Source organism: Camellia sinensis, chromosome 3 (assembly GCF_055761805.1).
Source record: "Camellia sinensis isolate YWXY chromosome 3, ASM5576180v1, whole genome shotgun sequence".
NCBI classification, from domain to species: Eukaryota; Viridiplantae; Streptophyta; class Magnoliopsida; order Ericales; family Theaceae; genus Camellia; species Camellia sinensis.
In genome coordinates, this window is record NC_138963.1 from 149,024,148 (window position 1) to 149,050,467 (window position 26,320).

General features: G+C 32.0%; 1 protein-coding gene and 1 long non-coding RNA gene across 10 annotated transcripts; one reads left to right on the plus strand and one right to left on the minus strand.

The window, feature by feature from the left end:
* The first annotated feature begins 5,708 nt into the window (after window positions 1-5,708).
* On the plus strand, window positions 5,709-19,638 carry LOC114306042 (beta-galactosidase 16-like). The gene is made up of 19 exons (XM_082921125.1): window positions 5,709-5,986; window positions 10,728-10,823; window positions 10,920-11,032; window positions 11,376-11,442; window positions 11,527-11,619; window positions 12,394-12,537; window positions 12,645-12,739; window positions 12,929-13,037; window positions 13,181-13,265; window positions 13,345-13,463; window positions 13,568-13,732; window positions 13,945-14,126; window positions 14,894-14,985; window positions 15,365-15,471; window positions 16,113-16,217; window positions 16,939-17,043; window positions 18,049-18,194; window positions 18,616-18,970; window positions 19,345-19,638. Exons 1-19 carry the CDS (start codon window positions 5,828-5,830, stop codon window positions 19,453-19,455), a joined length of 2,448 nt encoding a protein of 815 aa, XP_082777251.1. The 5' UTR covers window positions 5,709-5,827; the 3' UTR covers window positions 19,456-19,638.
* On the minus strand, window positions 11,110-21,198 carry LOC145822833 (uncharacterized). 9 transcript variants are annotated; one of them, XR_014364628.1, is made up of 5 exons: window positions 21,004-21,198; window positions 20,499-20,549; window positions 13,698-13,778; window positions 12,451-12,552; window positions 11,110-11,610 (listed from the first exon to the last, which is right to left on the minus strand). It is a non-coding gene; the product is annotated as an uncharacterized LOC145822833 (long non-coding RNA). The 9 variants fall into 9 exon arrangements; XR_014364631.1 differs by lacking the exon at window positions 20,499-20,549 and adding an exon at window positions 15,952-16,003 and having other exon boundaries at window positions 21,004-21,185; XR_014364632.1 differs by lacking the exon at window positions 20,499-20,549 and adding an exon at window positions 12,700-12,794 and having other exon boundaries at window positions 21,004-21,184.
* Window positions 21,199-26,320: the final 5,122 nt, after the last annotated feature.

Here is a 26,320-nt window from a genome sequence, read left to right on the forward strand (position 1 = left end):
TTTTTGAACTCAAATTTTCTGAAAATTGTTTTTTTTTTTTTTTTAGTGAATTTTTTTGATAGTTTAAGTAATTTTTTTACATATTAGATACAGTTCACCTAGATGTACCTAAAAAGTAAAATATTTGTAAAAAAATTAATAAATACACAAAAATTTAAAAATATATTATTTTTTGTATTTTGTATTTAATAAATTTTTTATAATTTTTTTCACAAATATTATATTTTTTAAGTATATTTATATTAAGTGTATTTAAAAATTAAAAAAAAATTGTTTAAAATATTAAAAAATTCAGTAAAAATAAAAAAATATAAAATTCAATTTTCAAAAAAGATGATTCAACCAAATGAAGTTTAGAAATAAAGAAATTTATACAAGTTGGGAAAACCAATAATATAATAATATATATATTCTTTCCTTTTAATGGGCAAATTGCACTTTACTCCCTTCAATATCACTGTTTTTCACTTTATCCCCTCAAATTAAAAATTGATATAATATGCCCCTTTCATCTTCTGGAAGTTTTTAATCTAATCATTATGCTCTATTCTATTAACGAAATAGATGAAAAAATATGCATGTTTGCACATGTCATATTTATAACATATCTTTAAAGGGTGTTTTCGTCGTAAATCTGACATGTGCACATTATATGCACATTTTCTATCTGTTTTGTTAACAAAATGGAGACATACAAATTAGATTAAAAAACTTCAGAAAATGATGGGAGTACATTGTATCAATTTTTAATTTGAGGGGGTAATAAAATGAAAAAAAGGTGATAGTTGAGGGGAGTAAAGTGTAATTTGCCCCATTTTTAAATTTAAAAAACTTAAAAGAAAAATGGATCAAGACTTTTTACTTCAAATAATTTGTAACATTTTGCAATTATATATGTGATACATATCTCCCTTACCTATTTACTTCATGGATTTAACTTGTTTTAATTTGGTCATTTCAATTTGAGAGAGCATTTGAACATGGTATACCTATTTTGAGACCCACTTCAGTGATCCAAACCATTAACTTTTGAAAACTATAGTTGAATATGATATTCATGCATAAAATCAACATAACTGGATATTGATAACTATATATTTGAATCACATTTATATTACAAAAAATTAATAACTATTTTTAAAATTATATTTGTCGTCTATTTTTAAAAAACAAATATAATTCAAACATATAACTATCGATGTCCAATTATTTTGATTTTTTACATAAATATTCTCCTCAACAAGTTTTAAAATGTGAATAATTCAATGAGCAGATTATACTTGTAATCCCTATAATTTGTTCTTGTGTCAAGATCAATTTTGGTCTTCTAATTTTTTCATGTTGTCAATTCCGTTCAATAAATGACATTTGTTAAGAAACTGGATACAAATTAAGAGCAAAATACTTCATTAAAAAATAAATAGTTCATTTCAAATTGAACATCAACTCCTCAATCAGTTTGAGGCGAGTGAATGAATTATTATTTTTTCCTTGATTTCTGTTCAATTTAAAAAAAAAAAATTTAATTGGATTAAATAGATGCAATGTGGAAAATTGAGAAATAAGATTAATATAATTAAAACTATAAGAATCAAATGCAAACTCCATTTACCAAAAATAAAAAGTTAATTCAAATTACATTGACTAGTTTTTACTTGTTTGTTATACTAGCCCTGCTTGGTAAAACTTATTTGCAGCTTAAAGCCACTTATAATTTAAAATAAGTTATTTTAGAGTGTTTGGTAAAAATTATGAGGGATGGATTATAGCTTAACTTGAACTTTTTTAGCCATAATCTCTTAAGTTGGTTCCTAGGTGCTTTTCAAAATAAATTATACGGGAAGTTGTTTAGTCCTATTTGTAATGACTTAAATGCCCCTAAGATATTTTAACTATTACCAAAAACCCGCCGATATAAGATTTGTTCTCAAGTACTGTTCACTCGAAAGGAAGAGACAGAGGCGATTTCCGGCGAAGGTGATTTTCGGTGAGGACGATTTCTAACTTTCAACATTGTTCTTAACTCTCTCTCTCTCTCTCACTCTCACACACACACACACACGAACCAGAGCTCTCACTCCCTCCCTCCCTCTCTCACTCCATCGCGCATCAATGTCGTCGACGGTTAGGGTTTCTCTCTCTCTCTCTCTCTTCCTCTCTCTTTCCATCGCGATCTGAAACTGAAAATCATCTCTGCCGTTCGCTCTCTCTCCACTGCCTCCCGCACCTACATCGACGGCTGGTCATCTCTGTCGATCGCGATTTGCATTGAAACCCTAGCACGGGCGACTGTTCACTGGCGGGGTTGAAAAAAATTGAAGAAAAATTTAAAAAAATCAATATTAATATTAATTAAAAAAGAAAAAAAAAATGTATATTTTGGAAGAAAAAGAAAAAAAAACCAATATTAATTAAAAAATCAATATTAATTGGTATTAATTATTAATAAATTAATATTATATATTTTTGTAATGAATTAATTATTAATTGATACTAACTGATAACAATTGTTGATTATTAATATAATTGATACTAATTAATAATTTTAGTATTAATTGAGACTAATTAAGAAATTGATACTAAGGCCTCGTTTGGGAACAGGCTAATTTAGTAACTTTTTAGCTATTTGGCTAAAATATGAGCTAAAAAAAACTAGTATATTTGGGATGACTTTTTGATTTTTTACGAAAAGATGTGCAAAAAGTAGAGAGAAAATGGAATCTTTGACTTTTTTGTATGGGTTGTTGGCTTTTTGGCTAACTTTTTGACTTTTTGGCTAAAATAGAGGGTTCCCAAACGAAGCCTAATTAATAATTTTAGTATTAATTGAGACTAATTAAGAAATGATATTAATTAATAATTTTAGTATTAATTGATACTAACAAAAATTAATTATTAATATTTATTGATACTAATTAATAATTTTAGTATTAATTGATACTAATAAAATTTAATTATTAATATTAATTGATACAAATTAATAATTTTAGTATTAATTGAGACTAATTAAGAAATTGATACTAATTAATAATTTTAGTATTAATTGATATTAATTAATTTTATAATGAAAAAAAATTGTTACAATAATTAATACTAATTAATACTTCCATTACATTTTTGTCAAATGTATCAATTTTTATATTAGTTGACCCTAATTAATACTAATTATATTAAATTTTATTAATAAAATAATTTTTTTAAATTAAAATTGAAAAAAAATGACAAAATTATCATTTTTAATCATATAAGGACAAAAAGAACAATTATACAGTACAAAGTTATTTTACAGCTTATCAACCAAACACTACTCTACTGCTTAAATCCATAATTCCACAGCTGCACCAAACAGGTTAACAGCTTATATTCACAGTTATAAACTATAATCTATTAAGTTATAGGCTCTGTTTGATAGGGTTTATTTCTAGTTTATTTCAGCTTTTAACTTAATTTAAACTATTTTGATGTATTTAGTTCAGTTTAATAATACAGTTTATAGTTTTTTGTAAGTAAAAAATCAACTTATTCTTTGAGTGGGGAAAGAGAAGCTTAATTTATAAGTCAAAAATTAGCTTATGTTCACAATTATAAGCTATAAGCTGTTAGATTATAAGTTATAATCACTTTTCCACAACTCTATCAAACGGAATCATAATCTATAATCACTTTTTCACAATTCTACTAAACGGCCATTATATTTTTTCCTACTGTGGGCCAATGTTTTCAATTGATTTCCTTTTGTGAAAAACTAGGTTGGTTGTTGCAACTTGCAGTCTCATCTAATTGATCGATTATTTCTCATAAAATAAACATGGAATATAGAATTTTTTTTTTTTTTTGGACAAAAATTATTAAATATAGAAAACAATGGGTTCTGTTAACGCATCTAAATAAAGGAATATACAGTTGTAAAAAAAGAGTAAAATATATCTCTCGTTCTCATGTTCAATAAAAAAAGTTTCTTCTATTTTTAAGGTGCTGTTTGGTAACATTTTTGTTTTTAATTTTTTATTTATATTTATAAAAATTTTAAAAACTCAAATAAAAATTTATTTAGTAAAATTTTTGATTTATAAATCAGTGGTCTCAGTTTATAAATTTGACCAAAAAATGTGTTTCTATTTTGAGTTTTCAGTTTTTTTTTTACCACCGAACACTAGCCACCACCTGCCACTATTTTCCACTACCGTCTTCCGCCGCCACCACCACCACCCACCACCCACCCCCCACCACTTGCCACCACCACCACCCGCCACCACCCACCACCCACCCACCTGCCACCCACTCGCCACCACTACCCACCCATCGCCACCACCACCACCCACAGCCCACTGCCACCACCCACCACCCGCCACTACCATCCACTGCCTGCCACCACCACCCGCCACCTACTTGTCACCACCACTCACTACCCACCTGTCACCACCACCTGCCATCACCAGCCATCCACCACAACCAGCCACTCGCCACCCACCTGCCATTACCACCCACCATCCACCACCACCCACTCGCTACCACCTACTACCCGTCACCGTCACCTACCCACCCACCACCACCACCACCACCACCTACCCTCCACCACCACTCTCCATCTGCCACTTACCTGCCACCAGCACCTACCACCTGCTACCGGCGCCACCACCACCACCACCACCACCGACTCGCTACCACCCACCACCCGCCACCGTCACCCACCCACCTACCATCACCACTCACCCGCCATCCGCCACCCACTTACCACCACCACCCATCATTCGCCACCACCACCACCACCACCCATTCGCTACCACCCACCACCCACCACCGTCACCCACCCACCCACCACCACCACCCACCCGCCACTACCCACCACCACCCGTCATCTGCCACCCACCTGTCGCCACCACCCACCACCCGCCAGCACCACCACCACCACTCACTCGCTACCACCCACCACCCGCCACCGTCACCCACCCACCTACCACCACCACCCACCCGCTACCACCCACCACCCACCGTCACCACTTTGCACCACCGTTTTCCACCGCCACTTGCCATTTCTCACTCTTTTTTATATTTTTAAATTTTTTTAAACATTTTGTCAATTACCAAACACGTTTATACTTTATGCTTTTCTAAAAATAAACAAAAATCAATTTATAAAATTTTTATAAATATAAACTGAAAACGTTACCAAACATACCCTAAATAATCTCATATACAATCCATGAAAAATAAAAAAATAAAAACAAAAAACACACGCACACATTTTCTATGCTTTTTCTCTTCACACTGAAAAAACCGTCCACCAGTCTCCGACCTTATGCCAGCCGAGTTGACGTGCAACACTATGCCGGCTCTTTCTCTCTCCTCCCCTTCTCTCTCTCCCTCTCTCTCTCTCTCTCTATATATATATATATATATACACATAGATAATATTGAGGTTTACCACATGACCAATTTAATTTATTAATTAAGGAAGGCTTATTAGTAGGAGTAGTATCTCTGAATTCCAATTCAATCCCAGATCTCATGCATTCCTGGGTCTAGAACACCGTTTATTCTTATTTTGAAACCTTCCTTTTTAATAAATACATTTTCCAACTTTGCTTCCAAGTTTTCAACCCAAACTTGCTTTATATATAATTGAATGCGATACCCAATACAAATCTTTCTATCGTTATATAACATATATATATATATATATATATATATAGAGAGAGAGAGAGAGAGAGAGAGAGAGAGAGAGAGTCTGTGTTCCTGAGATACTATATAGATGAGTGATACTGTGATTTTCTTTCACATTCTGGCAAACCCGACTGGGATTTTCATTAGAGAGAGATAGGGAGAGATGTTAGGGTGGTCGTCGTGGTGGTTGTTTACTTTGGTGGCGGTGATAGGCGGCGCGTGTGGTGGACAGGTGACTTATGATAACAGGTCACTGATCATCAATGGGCAGCGCCAGATTTTGTTTTCTGGCTCAATTCACTATCCTCGAAGCACTCCTGATGTATGTCCTCTCCATTTTTCTCGGCGAATATTTGTAATAAATTAGTGATTTCGGTACAATGTTTTATGAGTATGCATATTTTTCTATACGAGCACTGTTATTCATATTCAAAAATTCAATTTACTTTTTAAATTCAGTAATGTATTAAAAAGATGATTGGTTAATAATTAAGTATTTTTTAATTATCATCTTCACACATCACTTAATTAAAAAATGAGTCTAAAAAATAAACTTGTATATTATTTTTTCTTTCTATATATATATATATATATTCACATGTTAAAAATGCACCCACTGATTCATATGTCGAAAGTGATAAATACTCACAAAGTTGAACGCCCACAAAACATTGTGATCTTCACGTACAATTTTGTGAATATCTGTGCAGTTTTTTCCGTAAAATTTGTTGTGTGTATGTACATCCATTTATATATATATATATATATATATATATTTATTATTATTATTATTTTGTGTGTTTTTGAGGGATGGCAATGCTTGGTTTTAATTTTTCAAAAACTGTTTTCAGAAAATTCTACTTTCGTATTTTTCGTATTTTTTTATTTTTACTGATTTTTTTAATATTTTAAGTAATTTTTTTTACTTTTTAAATATACCTAAAAAGTAAAAAAATTGTGAAAGAAACCTTTTAAAAATTAACTAAATATCAAAAATACAAAAAAAATATGAGAATTCAGTATATTTTTTATATTTTTATATATTTATTAATTTTTAAAAATATTTTTTCACAAATTTTTTATCTTTTGGATACATCTAAATAATGTGCATCTAAAAAAGTAAAAAAAATATTTAAAATTAAAAAAAAATTCACTAAAAACAAAAAAATACGAAAACTAAAAAATTCAATTTTCAAAAAATTTAACTTAAAAAACTCAAACCAAACCCACTGATTTGGATTCATTATACATTGAGATGAATAAAATATAGGGAAACTGTGAAAATAGAGAAAAATTGGATCATTCAATTGCCACTGCCTTGGGTAGGTAAACCTACCTTTTTTGTGACGAATATCATGACTCATTAAGGTTTACCACATTTTTAAGTCATGATTTCAAGTAACATTTATGTGGTTTATTCAGAAAGAAAGAAAGGAAAATATAATCAATAAATCTTTACATATAGCTGTTTAAAAGGATATTCTACCAATCTACTTCATAATTAAAACTTATTCTTATTTTTATGATGTAGATTATTAAAAAATAATAATAATATTTATGTGTTTTGTTAAATTTTATTTTGTGGAACTCCATTAAGGCCAAGTTTGGCAAGTCTAGAATAAGCCAAAAAGCCAAAAAGTTACTCAAAAAGCTAAAAAGTTAACACTATTCATCAAAAGTCAACAATTACGGCTGCACAACTCTCAATTCTAATTTTCTCTTACAAACCAATTTTTACAATTTTTTATTACACATTTTTTCATAAAAAGTCAAAAAGTAAACTCAAACATCTATATTTTCTTCCTCAATTTTTTAGTTCAAAAAGACAAAAAATACACTTATTTAGGACACCCCAAACAACCCCTAAGTAAAAATATAAAAATAACTTGTAAGTACATGAGAAATAAAATAAAGGATATAAACCCGAGGTCGAGACATTAATTGACACCATAAGTCAACAATATCAAAGACAACTAATACAACAAACTCTACGAACAAAATAATAAAGATACTAGTTTTGAATAATTTAAATAGTTTAATTTTATTTTTTATTTTTTTAACATTAATGTTTAATGTTTAATTTTTTTGTATTTTTTGTTAAGTAAAAATCATAGTTTAATTTTTTTTTCTATTTTTTTATTTTATTTTTATTTTTTACATTTTGGGTATATTTTTTGAACATTAATATTTAATATTTTTGTATTTTTATATTTATTTTATATAAAAGTAATTTAACAATTCTTACACCAACAACTATCATCAAAACAAACATAATTTTATTTAATTTTTTCACTATTAATCTTCATATTATGAATCTCTTCTATTCTATCTTTGAAAACAAACGAGGCTTAAGAGTTTTGTTAACAAGCAGGTATTAAATATGTCTAACTTCACTATCATGGGAAAAAGTAAATGCAATAATTATCTGGTTGTAAAAAATTAAAAATATCCTTATTTATTTATTTGTTCATTTTTATTTTGTCCCTTTTGTGTTTTTTCTCTTCTTTTTCCATCATCCTAAAACCTTCCAACTGTAATAGATTTAAGTTAAATGTAACAATTTTAAAATCTAAAATTCTGGATTTTTTTCGAAAAAAATTAGAAAAAACAAAAAAATGAGCTAGTTTTTGTTAAGCTTTTATATATATATATATATATGGTTTATTCTTATCTTTATTGATATATTTTTTACTCAATTTTTAATTTTTAAAACCGACACTTTACTTTTAATAGTTTTATAGCAATACATTTTTATATAAGGTTTATTGATTGTAAGTCAAATTCTATGAGAGATATGACATTAGATCAAAGAATGGATTTTTTTGGTGATAAGGATATGCTTATTAAAATATCATGTTGCCAAAATATATATTGATATATGTGGCAATAAAAAACATATATATGTATTGATATAATAATATTGGTGTAATATTGTGTGGTAAAAAAAAAAATATATATATATATATATATTGGGGGAGACGGTGAAACCATTTAACACAAAGTTAAAAAATATAGGATAAATTATACTGATATCTTCTAAGATTTCTATTTAATATAAATTCTCCCTCACGTTTGAAAAATTATATTTTTCTCCTTGAAATTTGTAATCTCATTACAAATTACTCCTCAATTACTGATATCATACCCTAAAATTTTTTAAATGATCATTTTGCCTTTTTTTTCTACCATTTCTTCTTTCTATCATCATGACTACATTCTATAATTTTTTATCATTAAATTCTACCTAAACATATTTTTATTGAGTGATGATATACAAACATAAGTTTTATATAACATTTTCAAACATAATTATATAGTTTAATGGTGACCTTTCACTTTAAAACAAAACATTCATAAATGTTATTTATATTTACAACATCACTATTACAACATTTTTATAATATTTTTTGTATAATTTTTTTACATATGAATAGAATTTTTCTTTTTTATTTCCAGCATCATTTTTCTTTTTCGTCTATTCACCACATTTATTACAGTATTACCAAATACCGTCATTCACATTTATTATATATTATTAATTTTTTGTATTTTTATGTTTTTTTGTATTTGATGAATTTTAAAAAAAAATCACAAAATATTATATTTCTCAAATATATTTAGATTAGGTGTATCTAAAAAATAAGAAAAAAATTACTTAAAATATTAAAAAAAAATAGTAAAAATAATAAAATAATAAAAAACACAAAAAAATAAAAATAAAAATAAAAAAAATTCAATTTTTTGTGTGAGTTAAATTTAAAAAGATGATTGTTATTTATCTTAAAATGACATGAATAAAATATCAACATTATTTTATTATTTTATATGTATAAAGACTAAATGACAAATATGTCATTTTAATCTAACAGGAATAAGTGTAATTTTTCAAACGAGAGAGAGATTTATTAAATAGAAACTTCAGAGGGTGTCGGTGTAATTTACACAAATATATATATATATATATATATATCAAAATAGAAAAAGGGTAATTTTTAGTCTTTAACCCAATATAGAAGTGGGTTAATTTTTTGACTATTTTAACCTAAGTTAAAAAGTCTCATTTAGGATGGACTTTTTGACTTTTTTAACTTTTGTGAAACAAAAGTGAAATAATTATGATTTAAATATGACATTTTATCTTATTAATTTTTTTAACCTTTTTTATCTTTTTATAACTAAAATAACCCTACCCTCAATACCAAACATAGCCATAGTTATCGCATTATTTTTTTTTCATAATAGTGGAGTAGTTAGGTACATTTCTGTTAACAAAACCCATCATTTAAATATATCTGTAAAATTGCAAACACAACCGTTAGTTATCCCACATACACATGTAGATGAGGCAGCTTTAACCATCATGCATGATGTTTGTTATGTGGGCAAGAAAGCACGGAAAAAAAAGGCTACTTAGATGAAAAGTTAGAGTAATTATTCAGTGGTTTGAGATGACGAGATCAATTTTTTTCCTAAATTACTTATGATAGATGGGTCACAAAAGGAAAAATTATTTAGAAATGTAAAAGAGTAAATTTTCAAATTCCACTATTTTCTATTTAATCCGATCATAAATAAATAAACCTAAAGTCAACAAAGTGATCCAACTGAATAATTTTTTGAAAAGTTGAGCAACCATAATAAATTGCTAATGAAACAATGATGGGAGTGCACACAAACTTACAAATTTTCCTACTAAAATTTATGTGCTATGTTTGATTAGGCAAACTATAACATAGAATTAAGATTATTAATCTATGGGATTCACATTCTATTATTTTGGTTGCATATTTAATAATTCGAATTACATTCCAATAGTTATCTAACAAAATTAACAATTTTTTAATCCTATAACTAATAACACAAAACATATATAATTGAAATTATATATTTCCATATCTATTGCAAAACAACCGTACATAAAAGAGAATTATGTATCTCACTAATGCAGCTGCGTAACTAATTCTACACTAATCTCATAAATTGTTAATCCCCTCTAGTAATCCTGCAAATCAAATAGGCTCTATGTGTCATGTAAGAATGGAATGGTTTGGTTTGTTTTGCAGATGTGGCCATCCCTGATCTCTAAAGCCAAAGCAGGAGGATTAGATGTAATACAAACCTATGTCTTTTGGAACCTCCATGAGCCCCAACCTGGACAGGTACTCGTACTCTCTCTCTCTCTCTCTCTCTCTCTCTCTATATATATATATATATATCACCACATTATGCTAATTTGCTTCATATTCATATTGCAGTATGATTTCAGTGGAAGAAGTGATCTAGTAAGGTTCATCAAAGAAATCCAAACACAAGGCCTGTACGCAAGTCTTAGGATCGGACCCTTCATTGAAAGTGAATGGACTTACGGGTAACTTAACACTTACTTTGATCAACAACAAGACTAACAAATTCACAGCTATTTGTACCAAACAAACAAAGGGCCCATTGTATCAAACCTTGTTCAGTATCAATGATATTCGATTGATCATATGCAAACATTTGATCATGTGAATAAGATATTGTCAACATTGCATTTTGTACGCATTTATGAAGAAGAAAACAACTTTTATCAAATGGACGCATTTGCCATCAATTTTGCAATTTTGCCTCCATTTGGGCACCACATACTATACTAACCAAAGATTTCATGCAAAATAATTTAGACTTTCACATTTGCAACAAGCTTCAAATAGTTAGCTATGTTGTTGCAGAGGCCTACCATTCTGGTTGCACGACATTCCAGGCATTGTGTATCGATCCGATAATGAGCCCTTCAAGGTGTTGATCACTTCTATCTCTGAACAGCTCATCCCAACTGGACATTCACATTTCAATATGGACTAACTGGTTTCATAATGGCAGTTTTACATGCAAAACTTCACGACGAAAATAGTCAACATGATGAAGTCTGAAGGATTATATGCTTCACAGGGAGGGCCTATCATACTGTCGCAGGTTAAGAATGTGGCAAAAAAGTTTGTATTGCTTAATATTTTCAAATGAGATAAAATTCACAGCTGTCCCGTGAATAACTAGTTTACAAATTCTCAATAAAATGTTGACATGTAAATAAAATTATGCGGCAAGATATACTTAAGTACAATTTGTGTACCGTGGGAAACAAACTTAAAAAATCCCAATAAGCCAAAAAGAAACCCACCAAATTTAATGGGACTCACTCAAACAGTTTAAACCAAGGTTAAATTGGTGGATTCTTGTTTGTAAGCGATACTGTTTGAATGATGTTTCCCACATTTTTTAAAAACTCTATGCTAATATAAGTCTTAAAAACTGTTTTATCCACCTTTTTCATATTTTTGTTGATGTGTCAACATTTTACTGGGAATCCATAAATCAACTTATTCACAGAATACCGTGAATAAGTTTGTTTTTTTGCATATTCTGTTACAGGAACACAAATTTCTAGCGAAGGGCGCATAATGCAACATCAGTAGCATCCTATTCATCTGAATGAGGCCCACACTCTATTGGATAAATGCTACTGCATTTTGTGAAAAATTTTGCGTTTGTAGATTTACTGTTTGATGAAAATATAGATTTATGTTCTGTTTATAGGAAACCGATTTTTTTTAAATGTAGATAATGCAGTGTTTACAGCATCTGATTCATCTGAAAAGGGCCCACACTCCATTGGATGAATGCAGTGTTGAGAGAACTATAATTAGCAAAAATATTTGTTCATAGATTTTCTTTTTGTTGAACATGCAGATCGAGAACGAGTACCAAACTATAGAAGGGGCCTTTCATGAGAAAGGGCCGGCTTACGTTCGTTGGGCAGCACAAATGGCTGTGGGACTTCAAACTGGAGTGCCATGGACTATGTGCAAGCAAATTGATGCTCCTGATCCCGTGGTTAGTGCTCTTTACCTGGAACGTATATTATTGATATAGATCAAGATGTGGTAAGATCATAAATGTTATTTCAGATCGGATTAATGGATTTTTTTTTCAATTTGCAGATCAATACATGCAATGGGATGAGATGTGGAGAAACATTTGTGGGACCAAACTCACCAAACAAGCCAGCAATCTGGACTGAGAATTGGACAACTCAGTATGTGCCTACTAAAACTTCTAAATGTTCACTTGTAAAATTATGCATTTGTGTCCTATACTTGCAACAAATAATAGAATCATGTCACTAAAAAAAGTTATACAGAAGAAAGCACAGTTACTAACAGCTAAACTCAAAAAGATTAACCACATCTTATAAGTTATCTTCTGTCTTTGTTTTCCTGTGAAGATTCACCAAATACGGCGAGAATATAAAAACAAGGTCACCTGAGGACATTGCATTTCATGTTGCACTATTCATTGCAAGGAAGTATGGGAGCTTTGTCAATTACTATATGGTAATGTACAAGTAGCAAGCTCTATGATAATAAGAAGCTCTAAACTGCTATATTTTCCAGCTCACCTAAAATAACTAACCTACTGACACAAGCTTCTAAATTTTACTTCATTTAATGGAATCATTTTTTAATTTTTCCCCTAGTATCATGGAGGAACAAATTTTGGAAGAACAGCCTCAGATTATATACCAACAAGTTATTATGATCTAGCTCCTCTTGATGAATACGGTATGTTATCAAATATTTGACTTACCCTGGTATTATAGTTTCTAAGCAAAAATTGATGTGTCAATATTGAATAATTCAGGCCTAATTAGGCAACCAAAATGGGGTCATCTCAAAGAGTTACATGCTGCAATAAAGCTATGTTCAGAGACTTTACTTACTGGATCACTAACCACATCATCTATTGGTGAACAACAAGAAGTAAGAGCATTAAAAAGGAATTTTCATTGTTTTCATTACCAGCGACTTCCTTTTGTTATTAAACATGGGATCAAGTCTGATAATGTTCAATTTATTTAATCCAGGCCTATGTCTTCCAAGGTCAACCAGGACAATGTGCAGCCTTCCTTGTGAACAATGATGGTAGAAATGATGTACAAGTAATGTTTCAAAATTCTTCATACGAATTGCCTCGGAAGTCAATTAGCATCTTACCTGACTGCAAGACCGTAGCCTTCAACACTGCCAAGGCAAGTTCTGAAATTGTTTGACAGAGTTTATCATTTTCCACTACTCCTATATTTTTAATTTTATTCATTAGTATAATGTACAGAATATAGTTAAAAGGTTCAAACAAAAAATGGTAGTTCATTGTTTAATTATAAGTTCCAGATTAAGATATTTCAATGAAACAAATTGAATATCACACAAAATCAAATTTTGCACTTGCACTTCTGAACAGGTAAACACACAATACAATACAAGATCAACAGTACCACTAATCAAGTTTGATTCAGCTGAAAGATGGGAAACATTCAAAGAAGTTGTCCCCAAATTTGAGGAAACCTCATTGAGGTCGAAGGCATTATTAGAGCAAATGAACACCACAAAAGATGCATCTGATTATCTTTGGTACACTTTCAGGTAAACTAAGATTTTATTCTATTGCTTCTTAGATCTGAAATTTCAACTCAACTCAGAGTGCAAAGCTCTTAAAAAAAGTGTTTTTGCATAGCTACATGATGTGTGCCGATTTTAGGAGAGGAAAGTACTGATTTATGAAAGGGAGTGTTTCCATGTAGCCAATAAAAGTTTCTCGCCTCTCACTTCCCAGCTATTTGTGATATAGTTTTTGTTTTAAATAACACTAATTAAAACAACTTAAACATCAAAATATCATTAAGGTGATGGGACTTAAGGCTTGGTTTGGTTATCCAAAATATCATTTAGGTAAATTACAATCTAAAAAATGCAAAATAATTGGAAAATATAGAAATACACATGATGAATCATCTTGTAAGTCTTTTAAAACATATTGAGAATAAATATAGAACATTGTTAATTTCAAGAAATTCATCACACAGATCGTGTTCAGAGGGTTCAAGAAGTGTCGGCAAAGTGTTAGTAAAATGTCCAATATTATGCATTTACATTTTTTATTAAGACAAAGTGTTGGACACGCTTTTTAGGAGTGTCCACAGAGTGTCATGTCCGACACCGCACACCTCCTCCATAGAAGTGTCCGTGCTCCTTAGTTTATATGCATTTATATTTTAAAATTATGTGCTGATTAAGATTTACAGATTTATATGTGAGATACAAATGACAACAGACGTTGATATATGAAACATATAGTTGTTACAAGAACACTTCTTATCATATAAAATGCTTTTTATAATGTGTATTTGTAGATTTCAGCAAGATTCTAATAATGATCAGCTTGTACTTAATGTGACCTCTCTTGGACATGTCGTGCGTGCATTTGTCAATGGACCACTCGTAGGTAAGCTCTGTGCCTTCAATAATTAAGTTATGTCCTCTTGGTTTATAATTGTTGAGTACACAAAAACATGCATTTTATTTGCAATTGTATATTGCAATATACACGCATGAAACATAACAGATTTTCAAAGGATATGAGTAAAGCAATCATGCATTTCAAATAAAAAAAACTTGTTTCGCTGAAATTTTAAACTTGTTATATTAAAATAATAAAATCTCCCACATAATATTTCCATATAATATATTCATCTCCTTTTGACTGGGCGCTCACATATTGCTCTGTATTTTCTGGACATCAAAAACTTTTGACAATGTTTTACTTTATTTTCTTTATCAGATTGTAGCATAGTTAACTGTTGGACTTCTCATTTGTTCTTTAGGATCTGCCCATGGAACTCGTAGAACAAATGTTAACCTGCTCAACAAAGTTTCTTTAAACAGTGGAATAAACAATGTCTCCTTACTAAGCGTAATGAGTGGATTACTGGTACTGTTCAATCTCAATCTTCAATCATTTTTTTTTATTTTTGTACATACTTTCATCAATCTTATAATGCATTAGTGACAAAGCAAGCAAGATCATCAAAAAGTACTTCTGAATGTTAATGAAATTTAACCAACCTAAGGACAGATATTCAGTACAAGAAGAAGATTTAGCAATACATATATAGGGGGTGTTTGGGAAGCCAATTTTAGGCTTTTTTTGGGCTAAAATCCACAAAAGACAAAATTGGCTAAAATAACCAATAAGACAAAATATCACATTAAACCCATAATCATTTCACTTTTTCTCTCACAAACATCACATCCAACTACAAAAAAATCCAACCTTCTTCCCAAACACAAATATTTTAACCTACAAAAATAGCCAAAACCTAAACTAGCCTACTAAAATAGCAAACTTCCCGAACGAGGCCATAAAAGGATAAAAAGAGAGAAATATATTTAAGTGTAGCATCTAACAAACCTGACAAAATACTCAGCTGAACTTTATCTTTTGTTCAAGTTGCTTCCAAACCCTGTTCATCTCTTGTAGTTAATGTTATTTCTATCAGCAGATGGAAACATAAATATGATTTTGTCGCTTTTATATAAGATTGATAGTTCCCTTTCATTTGTGATGTAAAGGATTCAGGGCCATTTCTTGAGCGTAAGAAAGCGGGATTAAGTGATGTGATAATTTCATCCAACCAAGATATTCAAAATTTCACTAACCACCCATGGGGATATCAGGTGATCAACTTCTAACCACCAAAATGCTTGTTCCTGCTTTGCTTTATTAATTCACTTGTTGCTCCACTACTCTTTATGCTTCAAAAGTGTTTTTCTAATTCTTTTTTTTTTAAAAAAAAAAAAAAAAAAAAAAACTCTGGAAAATAACTATCTAACCTTGTTGGTTTTTTAGGATTAAATAATTCTCATTGACTTTATCGCATATAATGATTCACAATTTGTATCCCTATTTCAAGGATCAATTTTGTAAATATTAAAAATCTTTTTATCATAACAAAACTCTATCATTCATCGAGTCTCAACCTCATTTTCTATACTCTCAAGAATCTTATCTTTTTAATTCCCCTTTCAAATTTTATTTGCACACCCATTCTTTCCCCTCAATCAATCATGCCCAAATAGTAATTTTTAAAATTTTGAATGATTTGAGTCTCTGAAAACTTTGGCTAAAATCTCGAGGCTAGCTTTAGTAATATGAAAATTTAATCTTAACCTCAAGTCATTGTCAACCTTATTTTGTGCTCTCAAGGTTCTCATTTTAATCTTATTTTCACTCACCACTGACTACCCACTCTTTTCCCTAATCCTTCCTATGCCATGTAGAGATACAAAAAATTCTAGAGATTTGATTCCATTATTAGCCACCATGCTAAATTCTGTAGAACTGTCACTAAATGGAAGCAGAACAAAATATATAATTGTTACAAACCAATTCATGAAGGTTGGATTGCTTGGAGAGAAACTACAAGTCTACACAAAGGATGGATCGAGTAAAGTTCAATGGAGTACATATAACTCTTCTTCACAGCCACTCACATGGTATAAGGTAAGTAGAAGCTTTATGCTCCTTATTTAATGAATGTATTGCATTATAATTTGAAATGAAAAATAATAGGCTTTTGTTTCTCTGCATCACTGTGGTGGTGGGCTCGATTCTAATTTTTATGCAGTTTATAGTCAAATAGGAGAGTCAAAAGTGGCATTAATGTAAAATAAAATTAGTTTGATGAGATGACTATTAAGATGATCATAAACACTACATGGCATTTGTGTGTTCCAGGTGATTCAACTCATTTTAGTGCATGTGCTCCAAAGATTGCTATCTATGAAGCACACACACCTCTCTGGAGGTCAAATATCGATGTCTAACATGTGTTGGACATGAACACACTCCAACCCCGTGTTGGACACACTGAACAAATTAGCCTGTGTTCCATTTTATTTATTTTTTTTATAATTTTTTTTTCACCGGAATAGCATACCCAAGATTAATGAATTTGATGAGAATAAATATTTGACATAAAATAAATATATAATATTAAAAAATATGGCATAATAAATATATAAAAATTATATGTTTTGCACGTGTCCCCCGCGTGTTGTGTCGTATGTCTGTGCTTCTTAGTATGCCATAGTCGCAAAGAGATCTAGGTTGATCATCCTAGTCTAACCCCTGGTCCAAACTCTTGTTTCCACAACATGATCGACAAGAACAGAGAGCAAGGGATAAATTTTATGTATGCCTATGGTTATAATTGATTCACGATGTCCAACAAAAATGATTTAGTATAGTAATCAATTCATTATATCATTTCAATTCTAAGTTAATGAATATAATAGGCGACATATTTTTTCTACTCGGTGCACAGACGCATGATGACTTTGTAAATGATAGGTTTTCTATCAAAGTTGTGTTGACATCTTTCACGTTGTTCGATAGTTGAAGTCATAGTCAAGATAAAAATATATGATAGGTCGTCTCTATTGTTCAATGCAATGTTGTTGAAACTTTAATATGAACTAACCATGTGGTTCATTGCTACTTTAACAGACTACATTTGATGCACCTGGGGGTACTGACCCCGTTGTATTAAGCCTTGGTTCCATGGGGAAAGGTGAAGCTTGGGTTAATGGCCAAAGTATAGGTCGATATTGGATCTCATTTCTTACCCCTGCAGGGACTCCTACACAAACATGGTAAATACTTCGAAAATACATTCGGAACTTCTATTCAACAAAGTACTACTTTCATATGCAATTGACTCAGCATCAAAGGGAAATAAAGAGAAGAGAAGAGATAACAGGAAGAAAATCTAGGCTCTCATATAATATGATTTCTACAATCATAAGATTGCCGAAATGCAAGCAAGTGAAAACATGAAATAGATACAATTTTTCACTATTAAAGTTTTTGTTTTCTTTTCACAATCCCCATATTTATTCTCTCAAAATACATATTTACATTTCCAAAAATTTCAGGATTCATGAAATAAACTGAGCCCCCAACTCAATATTGTGATAACATGTTAGAAGTATTATGCAGCCCTTACCATGAATATATATATATATATATATGTTATAAACTCAACAACTTGTGAATGACCTTTTATCTTCTTAGGTACAATGTACCTCGATCTTTCCTTACACCTACAGGCAACCTATTAGTTGTACTGGATGAAGAATATGGAAACCCTCTTGACATTTCCATAGGCACTGTTTCAATCACAAAAGTATGTGGGCATGTGTCTAATAGTCATCCACCCCCAGTAATTTCATGGAAAGCAAACAACCAAATTAGTAGCATGTACAAGAAAAAGCAGCATGGCAGGAGATCTAAAGTACAACTTAATTGTCCTCAAAAAAAGAACATTTCCAAGATTATATTTGCAAGCTTCGGAAGCCCTTCAGGTGACTGTGGAAGTTACACAACTGGAAGCTGTCACTCCCCTAATTCTAGAGCCATCGTAGAGAAGGTAAGCTATTCATTGTATATTGTTCAAATTAATTCTACCATGCTCCATCTAGTTGTTGAGGAAATTGCGGGAAATTGAAGAAAATAGGGGTTCTAATATGATTCGTGGTTTAGATGGAAATTTTATGGTCTTCAAATTTTTACAGTTCTGCTCTACATTTTTACCTCAATTCCGAGAATGTAGACGTAGAGGAGGAACTTGGCAACATGAAAACAAATTTGTCTTTTCATTATCAGTACAAGGATCCAAAAACTTATTTACTCCACCATTTTCTTAGTAACCAAGGTTCCTTTTGTTATATAAAGAAATATTGCTTTGCATCATTGATTGTTTTTGCTTATTCACAAGTATTTTTCTTGAACCCTAATTTGCAGGCTTGTCTAGGGAAGAGGAAATGTACCGTTCCTCAATCATATAAAATTTTTGGTGGTGACCCGTGTCCAGGCATGCCTAAAACTCTGTTGGTTGACGCACAATGCGAATAAGAGTGTGAGCAATTTTGTCCTATTTCCTACATAAGGAATTAGAAAGTGTAATTTGATTAACCCTTCAAAAGGGATAATTAAAGCTTACATCGAACAAGTCATTCCCTTAGGTGTAATTCATTTATTTATGGGAGCACATCAATGTTTCAGTAAATAATATATGACAGGTTCATTCCTATCAAATTTCTACTTACAGTTTATTTTCATTTCTACTTGATGATTCAATGAGTAACTTTGAGATGAGAATAATTACATTAATAGAAAATGGCTACTTTTATTTGACAATTCTGATTTGATGCTCCTTAGTTCCATAAAGATATATCATAATTGAATCATTTTTTACCTAGTACTCTTTTCTTTTCAATTCTCTTATGCTGATATCTCTCTCTCTCTCTCTCTCTCTCTCTCTCTCTATACATATATATATATATATATATATATCCACGAATAGAACTGAAATCCAGCCTCAGAACTACCTCATGATACCCACAGCCATTGATTGCTTTACTTGCAATATTAAAGTTTCAGTGCCGTTTTTGTAACTTTTTGGGTTCTATGGTTGGAAAGAAATGCACGGTTGTTCGAAGATAAATCTCAAGAAGTGGACTAGTTGTGAGACAAAGTTTGTTGCTTAACTTCTTTTTGGGCTTCAGTGAATTCTCTCTTTAAGGGGGTTCCACTCTTTATGTTAGCTAGAGATTGATTGTTGGTGTGTAACATGCAGATTTTTGCTTGAGATAGACTTTGTCTGGTTTATGTATTTCTTATTTTCAATTTCTTTTTGTAAGAGGATGCCTTATCCTTGTTCCTTTTTTGATTTATCAATAAAATCTTTTGTTGGTGATCAAAAAAAATAAAAATAAAATAATACCCACTGCAATAGTATGACATACAAAAATTTCCTTTCGGGGATATCAAGATACAACTAAAGTCTTCTTAACCAAGGTCGTGACCATGTAAAGGACCTCAAGAGGTCACTTGCCTACTACCATGTAGTGCTCAAGGCCTGTGTAAAATATACTTAAAAATAAAATTTACTTTACATCCTCATTTGATTGGTGTTAACCGGAGAACAAGAGGCTTTGAAAATGTATCTGAAACAAATATTGAGACATTACTGTAAAAAAAAATAACAAAAAATGGATTGTATATGAATATTGAGAAACGGTGCTGTAAAAAATAAATAAATAAACTGAAACTGAAACAAATTCATAGTTATTCAAAGCTAGAGTGAATGGATTGTACATGAATATCGAGAATTTTTTTTTTTTTTTTAAATACAGAAGAACAGGTTAACAAAGGCAGAATCAACACAAAATATTTGAAAGAAATCATGTATAAACCCCCAAATTAAAACCCTAATTTTTACCCAAGAATAGATTTGAAATAAATCAGATAAAAAACCCCAAATCAAAATAGTATTAGGTATTTTATTTGCTAGGAATCTCCCAATCAACACATTCAACGAGCATCTATTAACATTACCATTCAAAGAAAACCCTAATTTTTGAAATCAAAATCCTAATTTTTCAAGTTTGGGAAAAGAACCTGGGTTGAATCAAATATATTGAAGGAACTTTGTGGTATAGCCTCGTGGGTGGCGGGAGGCGCGTTCGTTTGTGCCGGCGACGACGGACGGCGGCTTCTCTCTCAGTCGCGTCCTCTCTCTCTCTCCCTCTTCTCTCACTCTCTCTATCAATGAGTATTGATTCAACCGAGAGAATTTTTTTTTCGGTTTCCTACAACAACGACGTCGTTTTTGAGGGGACATACTTGGACCACCCGTCCGAAGGTTTGTTCGGGAAGCGGATTGCCTTTGCCTTTTGACTTTTGACTTTTGACTTTTTAATTATTTTAATTTAGAATTAAAAAGATTTTATTTGAGAAAGGAGTTTTGATTTTTTTATTTTTTTAAATTTTTTGTGAAAGAATTAGAATAATGATTATGAGTTAGATATGATGTTTTGTATTATTAAACTAAAAAAATTATTTTGTTTTTTGTGGTTATTTTAGCCAAAAAAACTCCAAACCTCTCTTTCCAAACGGAGCTTAAAAGTTCACTTTTATTTTTAAATTATAGGGTAAACTAATGTTTCACGAGTTTTTTTTTTAATTTATAAATATTCTTTTAAAAAAATAATAATTTAAAAAATTGACACACTTTTTAAATTATTTAGATAAATAACCTACTTTTTAAAATGGCATTTTAAAAATATAATTTTAAATTGAAATTACATTTTTAACATACAATTTTATATTGAAATCGTATGTTGAAAATGCAATTTATGCTGACATGGACTTCATTTTTTGAAATTGTATTTTCAACATACGATTTCAAGGTAAAATTGCATGTTAAAAATGTAATTTTAATTTCAAAATCGCATTTTAAAAATGCGATTTCAAAAAGTATGTTAGTTTTTCAAATAATTTGAAAAGTATGTCAATTCTCTAATTTATTTTTTTCTAGAATATTAAAAAAAAAAACTCAATGTTTCATCCGTATTATGTATAGGTTGTGTTTTTAATTATTTGTATATATGTAAATTGTGATTTTTTAATATTTTTTTTTTACACACAGAGAAAGAAATATAACAAATGCAGCATATTTTCAATCAATTATTTTATGTTTGTTTTTATTCAAAATTTAAAAATAATGTACGGGTAAAATTTACAACTAAATTAAGAAAAAAATTTATTCATAACCACATTTTTTTACTTCTGTGTAAGTACTTAAAAAAATAAAGTTGAAAAAGGTCAATATAATATTATACATTAAGTAAAAAAAAATGTGGTTAGCAATTATACTTACCTAAATTTACTATAGTTTTAATTTGAAATTAAAAAATATATATATATATATATATTAAAAGCATTTTATTTAGCTAGTATCAAATAGAATTTTTTTAGCAAAAAGAAAAATTACAAAATTTTGTTACAAATTTTTAAATGTCTATTGTTAAACATTCTATTCTACTTGCTTCTTTGTTTGCTTGCTTGCTGTGGGGATATATTTTCTGAGTACCAACACGTGACAAAGTGACGCCGACGTGTCAGCCGAGGTGCCACGTGTCCTGGTCGTGACGCCGACGTGATCTCCGTAAAGCCGAGGTTATCTCCAAAGATATCGGAATTCGAGATAAGTGGATAAGGGACAAGAGTCCTAGAATGAGAGAAGACTGCAGTTTGTATTAAGATAGGACTCTTAGAGAGTTTATCCTAATCTTACTGGGAGTCCAAGATTAGCAGTAATCCTGAGTCCATAGAAGTCAGGCTTCTATTGGGACTAGGTTTATGTTGTCTATAAAAGAGAGGCACCCCCATGGGTCTAAGGTATGCTTTTGATACTCAAGCTTGTGAGTTTAGTACTTGATTTATCTTTGAGAGATATACTGAATTGATCGTCGGAGTGCCCCCGGGTGGACGAACCACCGCCGGAATCTTCTCTTTCTGTTGCAGGTCAGCCAGGTGCCATCTATTCTACCGGTACTCTCCAGTTGGTTACTAAGCGGGCAGTGTGGTTAGAAAATCACCCACCCAATTTGGGGCCGTCTGTGGGAACTTAGAAGAATAGATGGCCAGTAACGGATAGAGAAAAAACATTGGGGGCGACACTCCTGCTGGGAGTGGCAGACCAATTGACCTTTGAAGGAGACAACCACAACACAGAAACTCGTGACCAGAGTCACGGAGTGAAAGAAACCGGCCAGGAAGGTGACGCACCAAAGACCACAGATCAAAGCAACGAAGACAACCTCCAGGTATGGAAGGATAGATACCTGCGGAGGAACGAAGACCCTTCCAGAAGGGATGCAAAGACAAGGGGCATGAGCACTCCCAAGGAGATAACATTCAAGTATAGAAGAGCTCAACTTGAGTGAGCAAAACTCGGATCCCAGATCCCAGAAGACATGATCTCGGCCTAGATAAGAAGGTCCAAGAAAAGAAGTGCTCAACCTGAGTGAGCAGATCCAAGATTCCAGAAGATAAGATCTCGGCACCTGAGTCCAAGAAGAGAATAGCACAATGAGCAGATCTCAGATCCCAGAAGATAAAAAGGAAACACACAAGATCAGACTAAAGTTGGCTAGAATTGAGACGTATGCTATGGCCGAGGAGGACATGCCGGGAACAAAGGCATCGGAACAAAAAAAGAGAAACGGCTCGCCGATGCGAGGCCGAAAATCAAACTCAGGTTGGAGCCAAATAGAGAAACCAAGGCCGACAACCTCGGCTTGAATTCAACCTCGGCGACAAGGTCGAAGCTACATGTATAATGAGAACCCAAGTGGATTTTAAGTTCACACTGGGGGCGCAGAGAAGAAGAATGCGTTTACCACTTGTTGAAATTTGTGGACAATTTACAAGTTGGTTAAACCGAAAAGTATTGCTTAACACTTGTTGAAATTTGTAACAATTTACAAGTTGAAGTTAAGCCGAGATGGTTCCTTATCTTCACTTGTTGAAATTTGTAGCAATTTACAAGTTGAAGTTAAGCCGAGATGGTTCCTTATCTTCACTTGTTGAAATTTGTAGCAATTTACAAGTTGAAGTTAAGCCGAGATGGTTCCTTATCTTCACTTGTTGAAATTTGTAACAATTTACAAGTTGAAGTTAAGCCGAGATAGTTCCTTATCTTCACTTGTTGAAATTTGCAGCAATTTACAAGTTGAAGTTAAGCCGAGATAATGTTTAACCAAAGTTAAACCGAGATGATGCTTAACCGAAGTTAGGCCGAGATGATACTTAACCGAAGTTAAGCCCAGATGATGCTTAACCGAAGTTAAGCCCAGATGATGTTTAACCGAAGTTAAGCCAAGATTACTGTTTCTCTTCGCTTGTTTAAATTCGTAGCAATTTACGAGTTGAAGCAAAACCGAGGTTATTGCTTAAACACTTGTAGCAATCTACAGGTTGGTTAAACCAAAGAAGATGCTTAACACTTGTTGAAATTTGTAGCAATTTACAAGATAACGTTAAGTCGACATATGATCATCTGTTGAAATTTGCAGCAATTTACAGGTTGAGGAAAGAGCTAAGTATGTTGTTTAAACACTTGTTGAAATTCGTAGCAATTTACAAATAGATTATTGTTTAACACTTGTTATGTTAATCCTTGTTGATCCCTGTTACAGTATATGTTAATCCTTGTTGACATTTGTAGCAATTTACAAGTAGGCTAGACCGAGATCACCGTTTAAACACTTGTTGAAACTTGAGAAAAAGTTTGCAAAGTTAACATTGAGTAGTATATCTTTCGCACTTGTTTGAATTTATGAAAAGTTTGCAGGTCAGTATCTTGCCGAAGTAAAAGTTTTGCAGCTATTATACCCGAGGTATGTAACCCCGAGAAAATTGCACAAAGGAGGCAAAGTATGAAAGGCATGCAAAATATTCTAAGTATAGAATCATGCAAGAGCAGTTAGAAGAAGATCAAGACAGAATTCATGGTGATTGACACGCCCTCACCATACAATATCATCTTGGGAAGGCCATGGCTGCATACAATGGGGGCAGTTCCCTCAACGTTGCATCAACTACTACGGTTCCCAACAGAACATGGGATTAAAGAAGTCAGAGGGGATCAACTGCAGGCGGAGAATTGCTCCATGGCAGCAATGAAATTCACTTGTAGCATTCGAGAACCAGAGAAGGCAGAGATTGAAAACGAGGACATAGAGGTACTAGATAATGTTGGCAAGGAGCCAGCCGAAAGGAGTGAAGAGGCACTAAAAATCCTCGTCTAGGAGGGGGATGAAGAACGCTTCTTTCTTCTCGACTTAGGCTTAGCCGAAGAAGAAGAAAGGGAATTGGAAGCTTTTTTTTAGAACAAACATTGAGGTATTTGCTTGGACACCTTACGAAATGCCTGGCATTGATCCCGAGGTCACTTGCCACCAACTGAACGTCGACAGGTTGGCCAAACCTGTAAATCCAATGAGCAAAAGGACCGACGTTGATGCACGTCGAAGCAGTAGAAGAAGAAGTAGACAGACTTCTAGAGAACAGGGCCATCCGAGAAGTCAATTACCCGACATGGCTATCAAATACAGTGGAAGAATGAATGATAATCAAGGAGCAAGGAATGTTAACATCAGCCAACAACAGACATTTTTTAGAAACAAAAAAGGTGACATATGCAAAGAAAACAAAAGTACAAAGATGAAGACCCTAAGAACTAGGGACTAAGGCAAGAATGTCGGACTAATCTACTTCAACGGTTGACGATGGTTCAGCATTGGCAGTCAGCTGGAAGAGCTTCTCTACCATTATCTCGGCAACAATTTCAAGAAGGGACGTGGTTCTAAGACTATACAGAAAATAGAAACAAGAATGTAATTCGTAATCAAGAATGGTAATGAAGCTATCAGGAAATCAAGACAAAAACTTTACACCAGTGTGTATTCAAGAAGATGATTTGGAAACAACGGGTAAAACATCAATGGTGATTAACAATGAAGCAGAGCTTCTTGGAAAGCAACAAGAAATAAAACCAGGAGGAACAGTGGCTTACCAGAAAGAGGGAAGCCGGAATGAGAATTACAGAAGTCTGACGACAATGACAGAATGACGTAAGCTTCACTGGAGGAGAGGAACGAAGACAGTTGCAGAAGCTTGAAAGCTTGGAACAATGACGGATTTAAGCAAAAAATCTAGAAAGAGAAAAAGCCAGAGGATTGAATGAAAAAAGAGAAAAATAGAGTCAAGAAAATGACAAAGTTCAAAGAATAAAGCCAAGTACACAGGCGCTAAGTAAGTATGTGAAGAATAAGAAAGTAATGACCCAGACATGATGCTAGCAACAGAAAGCGGATATGACAAGAACAAGTGCCAAGCATTCAAACAATTCAAAACTTGAAGACAGACG